The sequence below is a fragment of the Gobio gobio genome (assembly GCF_949357685.1).
Source record: "Gobio gobio genome assembly, chromosome: 4".
NCBI lineage: Eukaryota > Metazoa > Chordata > Actinopteri > Cypriniformes > Gobionidae > Gobio > Gobio gobio.
In genome coordinates this window covers 54,692,728-54,703,583 of record NC_137100.1, presented here as the reverse complement: position 1 = coordinate 54,703,583, position 10,856 = coordinate 54,692,728, and the positions used below count along the sequence as shown (strand labels likewise).

At 37.5% G+C, this 10,856-nt stretch overlaps 1 protein-coding gene across 2 annotated transcripts in view; it reads right to left on the bottom strand.

The window, feature by feature from the left end:
• The window catches only part of slc39a14 (solute carrier family 39 member 14), a 37,611-nt gene that overhangs the window by 5,010 nt on the left and 21,745 nt on the right, over nucleotides 1–10,856 (bottom strand). For both annotated transcript variants that reach the window (XM_079814093.1, XM_079814092.1), the window contains exons 4-7: nucleotides 7,596–7,765; nucleotides 3,447–3,569; nucleotides 2,734–2,925; nucleotides 63–282 (exon numbers count right to left, since the gene is read on the bottom strand). In XM_079814093.1, the coding sequence (XP_079670219.1) occupies nucleotides 63–282; nucleotides 2,734–2,925; nucleotides 3,447–3,569; nucleotides 7,596–7,765 (705 nt within the window). The remainder of the gene's footprint in view (nucleotides 1–62; nucleotides 283–2,733; nucleotides 2,926–3,446; nucleotides 3,570–7,595; nucleotides 7,766–10,856) is intronic.

Sequence of the window (10,856 nt, the reverse complement as noted above, 5' to 3'; positions counted from 1 at the left end):
TGTTTACGGCCATTTTTGATTGGTCACATTAACGGCAGTGTTAAAGAAGCAGTTCTACCCACCCAACTCGTGTGGAAACTCCTCACACAGAATTGCCACCGACGTACTGATGCCCTGGAACACAGAGGCAGTGAAGGAGGCACCGATAGCCAAACCATCAATGAAATTATGGAGGCCGTCGCTCAAAGTGATCATCCACGCCAGAGTAGCGATGTCCGAGTATGCTCTGCCCTTCAGCCAATAGCATCCACCCGTTCCTGCACCACCTGAACTCTGAGTGTCCTGCGGCATGGACAAATAAAAGAAGTCAATATACACTTCTGCTCAAAATATATTTTTATGTTTTTGAAAGAAATCTCATACTCAGCAATGCTGCATTTACTTGATAAAAAAAAAAAAAAAAACTAATATGAATCACTACAATTTAAAATAACAGTTTTCTATTTTAAAATGTAATGTATTCCTGAATGTGTCACATGATCCTTCAGAAATCATTCTAATATGCAGATTTGGTGCTCAAACATTTCTTATTATTATCTACATTTGTGCTGTTTAATATTTTTTTTGTGGAAACTATTGTAAATATTAACCAGTAGCCTTTCACTGAATCACTAAACATATTCCTTTGGCTCATGCAGGGTTCTTTTAGCTCACATAAGAAACATTGTTTTAGAAATAGAAAATGTTGCCATCAAATGAAAAGTTATGCTTTCTTCTCTTTAAGAAAAACCACATACACAGATGTATTGTGCTGATGAATCATGCCGCAAGTGGTGCTGAAATGATGGTAATTACGAGATGACAACACTGAGATGCTGGTCACATACTCAGAAACAGAAAAAAAAAAAATTCTATGGCAACGCTGGCAACATGACTGGCTTTGATGTTGAAAGCAAAAGCACTATATTAATTCACTTCTATATGCTCTAGTCTTGAAACATATTTATTGGTAACACTTCAGTAAGGGGAACACATATTAACTACAACTTTTGCCTCAATAAACTCCTAATTTACTGCTCATTAAAGGGATAGTTCACCCAAAAATGAAAATTAGCCCATAATTTACTCACCTTCAACTCATCCGAGGTGTGTATGACATTCTTCTTTCAGACGAATATAATCAGAGTTATATTACAAATGTCCAGGCTAATCCAAGCATTAGAATTGGATTCATAGTTGCTCTGTTTTTGAAGTCCATAAAAAGTGCATCTGTCCGTCATATAACTGCTCCACGCGGCTCAGCGGTGTTAATAAAGGCCTTCTGAAGCGAATCGATGCGTTTGTGTAAGAAAAATATCCATATTTAAAACTTTATCAAGTAAACTTTCAGCCGACCGCCTTCTGTGTAAAAGTGTTGAATGTTGAAAGTGAAACTCAAGATGTGTACGTGACGTCATGACGAGCGCACCTGGTCGCGTTAGTCTTTCCATCGGCAGGGGAACTTTCAACAATTTTTCCATAAATTGAACAGGGAAGGCGGTCGACCGAAAGTTTACTTTATAAAGTTTTAAATATGGATATTTTTCTTACACAAACGCATCGATTTGCTTCAGAAGGCCGTTATTAACACCCCGGAGCCGCGTGGAGCAGTTATATGATGGACAGATGCACTTTTTATGGACTTCAAAAACAGAGCAACTATTTACTGCAATTCTAATGCTTGGATTAGCCTGGACTTTTGTAATATAACTCAGATTGTATTCGTCTGAAAGAAGAATGTCATATACACCTAGGATGACTTGAGGGTGAGTAAACTATGGCATAATTTTAATTTTTGGGTGAACTATCCCTTTAGTAGTTAGTAAGGTAATTTCTGATTGGTCGGCTGGATCAGTGTGCTGTGATTGGTCAACTGCTTTGAGCATGTTCCTGGAAAAGTCACTCCCTTACCATAACCACGAATTTCAAAACACAACTAATGCAACATAACCAGGGCTTGCCCCTGTTCACATTGAGCGGGATTTTTTAAAAATAAGGAATATTGTGATCTCAAGACTACAATCGAGGAGTTTCAGGGAGTTCAGAAACAGCGCTTACTGATATAGAGAATAACTCCCTTTGGAGTGGACTCACTGGACTTTGTAACTTTGCAGAACTTTTTTATGCACAAACAGCAACATCACACACTAAAGAAAGTTGAAAACGAAAAAAAAACTAAACAGAATAGTTCCTCTTTAATATCCTATTTAAATAGAGTTCATTTTGATTTCAAGTTGTCTTTAAGAGACACAATATGTGAGGTTAATAGTCAATTAAATGGATAGTTCACCCAAAAATGGTGCAAGAATTGTCATCATTTACTCACCCTCATGTTGTTCCAAACCTGTATGAGTTTCTTTCTTCTGTTGAACACAAAAGAAGATATTTTAAAGAATGTTGGTAACCAAACAGTTGACGGCACCTTGACTTCCATAGTATTTTTTTATTTCCTACTATGGTCATAATACAAGTCATAACATAAATCAATAAGTGCCGTCAACTGTCTAGTTACCAACATTCTTTAAATATCTTTTTTTGTGTTGAACAAAAGAAAAAATCATACAGGTTTGGAACAACTTGAGTAAGTGATGACAAAATTTAAATTTTTGGGCGAACTATCCCTTTAAGCTTAATCAATGAATTCCACAAAGTACTAAATTTGTTGTCAGATTTATGTGTGTGTATGATTTGTAATACCACTGGAAAATGTAATTTAAGCAACTGGAGAAGACTAAGGTTTGTTTTATTTCTCACCTGTACTGTCTGCGCAGTGCTCAGCATTTTGTCGTCTTCTCCAACTCCTCTGACATCTCCTTCCACTCTGGGTAAAGATGCTCCTCCAGCCTCCCCGTTCTGCAGTTTCTCCATCACACCATCCTCCAAGTCGCCATTAGAGTTGGCATAGCGCTCTGCAGGGAAGTGACTGTGGCCGTGGCCATGCCCTCCCTAACAAAAGAGAGCAGCGTTAGATAACAAGAAGGGCAAGAATAAACAAACATCAAAAGAAAGAAAGGGTGAATAAGCTTGCAAAGAAAATCCTCCACTAGAGGGTGCTGCACTACAACCCATCGCAATCTCAAAAGCAAGGAGTTTAATGATAAATCTTTGTATGTAAAATGCTCTGCCTAAACCACCAAAACCCATAATGTGTTTTATTATTAGTAATATGTTCCTCTTTTACATCCAACTGGAGGACATTGTCTTTAAAAGCATACCACAAATGAATAGAGCAGCCCCTGAGGAAAGCCAAACACACACATATTGTACATACTTCTCACACATTCCAATGCAAAACTTCATGAGTTTGAACTTTTAAAAATTCTGAAGTGATTCTAAAAACAGCTTCCTTTTTGTGCCGTGAACTAAATACTTTTTAGATGTCGTTGGAAACCCATGTCACAATGACATTGTCAGATAAAACTATTTGTTATAAAAAACAACCACGTCACCATTAGTCCAAACCTCACCTTGTCCTTTGGCTTTAAGATCATCTTCAGGACTTTCTCTGTAAAGAAGAACAGGTAGAATCCTCCAAACACAACAGCGGACTTAGACACATAATAATCCTCCATAGGGTCGAATCCAAAGGCCTACATAAAGAAAAAAAGCATGTTTTAAAATGCCAAATACAATTGTATTCAAACAAATTAATCATGATATAATATTTGTTATTAACCTCAAATATGTTTTTCATAAAACTATCAAAATTATACGTAAATTGTTGAACTACACTACCGTTCAAAAGTTTGGGGTCAGTACATTTCTTAAAGAATACTTATGACAATACGGACTTTTATGTTCCACTGCCGTTGTATTTAACTTTCTATTGATCAAAAAAAAAAAAAACACGAAAAAGGAAATCACCGTTTCCACAAGAATATTAACTTTATCAATATTAATAATAAGAAATGTTTCTTGAACACTAGTAATGGCCGCATCAGCTTTATCATCATAGGGAAAATTTTATAAAAAAAAATGTAATGTATTACCATTTTTTACTGTATTTTTAATAAGAAATAAAAGACCCAAAACCATTGAACTGTAGTGTGTGTGTGTGTGTGTGTGTGTGTGTGTGTGTGTGTGTGTGTGTGTGTGTGTGTGTAACATCAAGTAGTGTAGGCTGCATATAATATGTTAAAACAGAATGTGTGCAGTTCAGTGCATAATATATGCGTTTTAGTATGAATACAATCCAAAAACAAGCCCCTAATCACTCTCCTAGACATCGGAAAAGGACTCTCTTTCATGTGAAAACATGGTACTGGTACAATCAAGAAATGGATTAACCAACTGAGAAGACCGTATTCTTCACATTTATTTCACACTTGGTTACAAGCAGTCAAGAAGAGTGAGTATGGGATTTATTTTAGATTGGGTCTTTGTGTACTAGTTCACCAATGCCTCAGGGCTCCCCCCCTTTTTGCTTGGCTTTTCACCTTGTGATTTTAAACAAATTAAACCAGACTGGGTCATTCATTTATAGCAATTAATATAAATAGTTCACAAAAATATGTGTGCTCCAGTTTCATGCCACATTGCCTCAAAATTGTAGAGCGAAAGGGCATTACCATGATTTTAAAGGGGTCATGACATGAGAAATCAAATTTGCCTTGCTCTTTTGGCATATAAGGAGTCTTATATGTCATTTGCATATGACTGCCTCCAGAGGAAGACATCGACGAATAGTTTTACACCATGGCACCACAGGCCCCACCCACTGGGGAGTTCAGTTCCTTCCTTCAGTTGATGCAACGCTCACATCTGTGCTGCGTTCCACTCCACTTTTAGACACGCATTTGCGAACTTCCCTAAGCACTTCCCCTCGGGGGAATCCCTGCCGCCATTTTGAAGTGCGTTCCACTTCGTGAAGTTTATATGGACAGACCCTCACTTTTGACCGAGTCTACTTCATATGTACACTTCAGGCAGCTTCATATACCACAACGCAACACGAATGTGACGTCACCGCATATCGCGTTTAATTTACCACATCACAAACAACTATGATATTTTAATTATTTTTAAAAACATTTAAAACAACCCAAATACACCTATATACATATAGAATGCTGCAAAAGAAAAAAATAGATAATAAATCAACTTCATAATGGATTCCAAGTGATCAAGGGCTTAGGATGTTCCAGTTCAGTCCATTGCAAAGCTTCCGCCATGTAGTGGGCACTCATGCAACATACGGTAAACAATGGCGCACATCCGAGTGAACGAGACGGAGGGAAGGTAACAAGTGAAGGGCATAATAAAAACAAACTGGAACGCAGCACCAGTGTAGGCACTAGGCAAGTGTGCTGCACAAATCCTGAAAAGTTTTTTTTCTGGATTTTCAGGACGAGATTGGAGCTTTAACTTTAATTTCTACATTTTCATAACTGTTTATTTCACACTGACATAATGAGTTGTTCTGCAGTAAACTGTAGTAACTGATTCTGCGGTGAGTGTGGACAGGGCCTTGCTTGATACTGCGGCTCCACTTTACGCTAACTGTGCAGTCCCCAGCGCAAGATGTCAGTGCCATATTGAGACATTGGCGGTTTCACTTTTCTACAATGGAAGAGAGTGAAGGTGCATCATTCATCTTTTTTTAACAGTCTATGGTCAAATGCAAATAGAACCAATTATAAAATCACTGAAGTTGTCTAAACTGGAAACAGTTTACAGATGCCTGTTCACTTTCTGACATACTCTATACCAGGGGTGTCCAAAGTCGGTTCAACACACCTGCCTGGAAGTTTCTAGTATGCCTAGTAAGTCCTTGATTAACTGTTTTTAGGTGTGTTTAATTGGGGTTGGAGCTAAACTCTGCAGGACAGTGGCCCTCCAGGAGCAGAATTGGACACCCCTGCTCTATACACTTGAGTTTGCCGACAAGAAGAAAAATGGAATAGTAAAAGGAAGTCTAATGAAACGTTCGCTTTGACGTGTACTGTTTAAACAGATCATTTTTGCTCATTTCTGTAGAGACAGGATATCAGTGTCAAGAACTGCGTCATGGATCGCGTCAGAGAATTATGTTTGTTCAGAGAATTTGACTGCAGATTGTTTTGTAAATGAAGAACAATGTAATAGAGAGTTCGTAAAGAAACAGTTGTTGACAGATGAAGCAGTCAGCAGCATTGGATCTGACCGCAGTTACACTGCAAACAACAAGTAAACTATTTCATAATGCTTTGGTTTTATATGGATAATATTCAGAGGCAATAGCGAGTGGGTGTTGATACTGTTTCCTATGCTATGACACTAGCTAATCATAATAGTGGGCGTTTACTGACAAGCCTTAAATGAACCACTCCTTAAAAACAGATAATTTCATACACACACACTCTAAAATAACAAAAAAATCCATGTCATGACCCCTTTAAAAGAAGTATGTGTTCTGTGCATGAATCAATACAAAGTTCCTTTAGTGAACCTTTTTTTTTTGCCTTCCAGCTGGGGAGAACCACTGCGGCTGGGAAAACTTATATTTGTGTTTAAAGGGAATATTGAGCTGAAAATGGAAATTCTGTAATCAGTTACTTACCCTCATGTTGTTCCAAAACATACTATTCTCTTATGTAGAACACAAAATTTGATATTTTTTTGCAGAATGTCAAATCTGTTATTTTGTATACAATAACAATGGATGATTCAGAGTCACACCAACCAGCTTCTGAAACTACTGAATTTTAATTATTTTTCTCCTTTTTTGGGCTTGGCGGTGTGAATCGCCATCCATTTTTATTATACAGAAAACATCAGCATGGACATTGCACAAAATAGATGTTTTTGTTTTATGCCATGTCAGTATCTAAGGGCCAGATTTAAACAGGGCAAATTAACGTGAGACTGCAATCCTATAAAAGCGCCGGTGGGATGCGAGTTCTGCAGGTGATTTACTAATGATGCGCAAATTAAAGAACACACACACAGCTGGATAATTTCTATAACGACCAAGGCAATCTACCAAGAGCAGCGCAAATTAGTGTAGAGTCACAACAAATTAAAAATAACGTGGCTTGCCGAACAATATGTTTGGACAACGTCTCCGTCTACCATTCTAAATTATTTATCATGAACAGAAAAAATTGTCTCCCTTCTACCACGCACTCTCTGAAATGCATATGCAATAAGGTCAGCTGCAAAAATAACTGTTTTCACACCTTTGCAATGCTAATTTCTCCCTGTATGTCTTTAGTAAAACCTTACAGTAGTTTAACACCAAAAGAGGGTTTGCCCTGGCGCAAGCTGTTAGTAAATCTGGCCCTAAGGCTATTTTCATGGCAAGAACAGGGGAAAATCACTTTTTAAAAACAATTAACAAACCTATTTAAATGAACATAAGGGACAGACAGAATAAACCATTTCTATACAGAAATAGATGAACTTCAGAGAAGTTTTCTTGATATTGCATAAAATATTTTAGTTTGTCTGGAACAACATGAGGACAAGTAAATTACTTTTCATTTTGAGCGAACTATTCCTTTAAATGCCAGACTCAACAAACATAGACTCAACCAGAACAACTCTATCTCTAGAAAATCTAGATTTCTAGAAATCTAGAGAGTCTGGTTGTGTGGCACACGTCTATAAACCCGTTTCCCCACACGTGTCCACTCTACCTCTGGGATTAGTTGAAAGAGGGCGTTGGAGTACAGAGTACCAATGGCCAGGGCTATGAAGTAGAGCAGCAACCGCTTGTAAAAGGTTTTCCTCATGAAGGGAACCACACACGCCCCGACCAGTGAACACAGAGATATCACTGTCACACACAGGAAACCATACCCCCACACTGGCCAAATAACCAAAAAAGAGAGAGAGAGAGAGAGAGAGAGAGAGAGAGAGAGAACACAAGGGAGGTGGAAAAGAAAGGGAGAAAAGAAGGGAGAATATTTGAATTAATCAGCAGTTTAAATTAATACTAGGTGAAAGGTTGATATTCATAATCTCAATTGTGAGATTTACTCCATGAGGAGGTTATGTGGGCCACTGAAGTATCAAATCAATTCATGCAACCACAATGAGGGTTTTCACATTTGAAGGAAATATGCAGTATTTTTTTATTTTTTTTAGCACATCTCATTCATAAACTGCATTTACAGTAGATCTGATATTCATTTATATAACGAATTAACAACAATGAATCATTAACATTCCAGAGTCATGCTATTACACTGCCATTCAAAAGTTTGGGGTCGATATGATTTTTTTTTTTTTGATAACAGTAATATTGTGAAATATTATTACAATTTAAGATGCATGTTTCCTGTTGTGGCAAAGCTGAATTTTCAGCTTTTTATTTTTCAGGTTCAGGTTTTATTTTTCAGGTTTCAGACAAGCATCGAAACATCTTTTGTAACATTATAAATGTCTTTACTTTTACTTTTGATTTTGATTTAATGAATCCTTGCTGAATAAAAAAAAAAGATGACTGACTCCAAACTTCTGAATGGTAGTGCATGTTGTTCACATTTTAGAATCCATTGTTTCATTCACAGAGGAAGTAGGGGGAGGTGGCTTCCTGTTGACCATCACAGAATAAATGATGCCTCAAGACACGAGGTCACTGAAAACCATTAAAACCTGATGGGATAACTGAACATTCCCCTCACCCTCTCAGTCTAAACAACTCCCCAAGGCAACAGAGGAACTGCAAACACCTGTGATTATTGTTGACCAGTCAATGAACCATCAACACCCAGCTCAAGGTGCACCTGTAGGTCTGTTTGATCACCAACAACCCAACAAAAAACATCCTGGGACATGCATCACCTCATTAGCTCTGTTAATGTGAACGGGATTTCCATAGCCGATGAGCAAGTGAATAAAAGTGTTAAAGTGCTACTTTAAAAGGCAGTATTCAGGGGTAGAGGAATAAGTTGAAAAGCGGTGGAGACCAATTATGGCAGGGGGTATTGATCATCTCCAAAAAAGTGGTGGAACAAACATCATACATTAGGTTGACGTGACAATTTAACCATCACATTTCAAAACTTTCAAGCAACACAACGCAAGCTGAAAAAATAATGCTTAAATAAAATAAAAAAAACTAAAATAAAGCTTAAAAAAGCTCAAGTAAAATAAAAAGCTAAAAATGAAGCAAAAAAACCTAAAACAAAATAAAAAGCTCAAATAAAGCTAAAGTAAAATAAAAAGCCAAAATGAAATAAAGCTAAAAAGCTTAAAAAAATAAACAAGATAAAATAAATAAACAAATAAAATAAAATGCATGTAAAAATATAGACTCTCTACTTAAAAGCGCTTTTTTAAGTATAGAGTATTAAGTCTTCAACAACCAACCAATCACAGTCTTCAAAAGACTGTGTCATATGTAGCAACGGGGTCAGCCCCACCTCCTTGCTAAGAGTGTTTTCGTCACTCAGAGTTGCTCTCAGATTGGTCCCGAATCACTCTTAAGCTAAGACTCCTATGTAGAAGTTTATAAGGTAAATTGGGAGCTTTCTGAGTGGGTTCTAAGAAGCTTTAAGAATACAGGCCCTGATTCAATCTGGGCCTATTAAGGCGTCTTTTTTAGCAATCTGATTTCGTCATCGCAGTTTGTCAGTAATTATTTATAAATACAAAATGATCAGCTATAGTGAGTTAGACAGACCTTGAACAAAAGTTAACAGCTTTTATGCAGGTCCTAAGGAAAAAAAAGTACCAACAGAACAATTATGGAAGAAATAAAGGCAACTGGAGAGAAAGAGCTTCAGGAAGAGGAAATCACCAGACTAAGAGGTGTCTTTACTGTGGTTAGGGGGGTTTTGTTGTGTTTGAAAGGGAGAAAACATTGTGTGAAGGAGGACAGACGGAAAAAGGCGATAATTCCAGACACCCCTTTGAGATTAATCTTGATCCACAGTTGATTTGGTGTGTTTGGGTGGAAATGGGTGGATGGATACTGAACCTCAGGCAGGAGCTGTAGGATGGCAGTGGACAACAACGTTCCGATGGACAGCGAGATGAAATAGATGAGAGCTCTGCGCATGAACCGCGTCCTCATCAGGGGCACCACAAAAACACTGGTCAAAGCGAATGCACTAACCAGAGTCACACTCAAAATAGAGTAACCCCACACTGCAGGACACACACATACATACACCTTTTAATGACATGACATTACACCCCAGCAGACACATCCCAGAGCTTTTGTTTGCAAATGGATTATGGCATATATTTCAGGCAAGCAGCACTGCTCTGTTAGTATTTAACCCAGTCAGACTGGAAATACAAGATATCGGTCACAATACACTCCTGAATGGACACGTGTACAGTATGAGAGAATGTCATTATGTGAGAGTGGATCGTGGCAGGTGTGTGAGAGTGGATCGTGGCAGGTGTGTGTGTTTACAGATCATATATCATCTGGCTTTCTCCAAAACCAAAGAGCTGCATATGTCTACAGCTGAGAACAGCTGTCATTTACCTAGAGAAGAAGTAAATCATTCAGAAAAACACACAGATGCATTTAGGAAAACTCTTTCTTTATATAACCGTTGTAACTTGAACTCTCTTTGAATCTTTAGTGTGAAAAAAAAAAGTGCGTCAATGAGTGTGTTTACATAAAACACTGACAATTGGTTCATCTCATCTACTTCAACGCCTTTGGGAGTTAAAGTTAAGTCAAAGAATAGATAATTTTTTACATCATTTTCTTTTCTTTCTTTTTGCTCAATTTTGACTGAGGTCCACCGCCCAATAGTATGTAGTTTTTGTCCATTCAATAATGTCCATTTTTTAAAAAATATCGTCTTATCCTACAGAGGATAAAATCATATAGTTTTGAAACGATGTGAGGGACAGTAAATTACGACAGATTTTTCAGAGCATAAGAAATAAAAATCCTGAATCACTAAATTTGGGGCGCCCCTGTCGTGTAT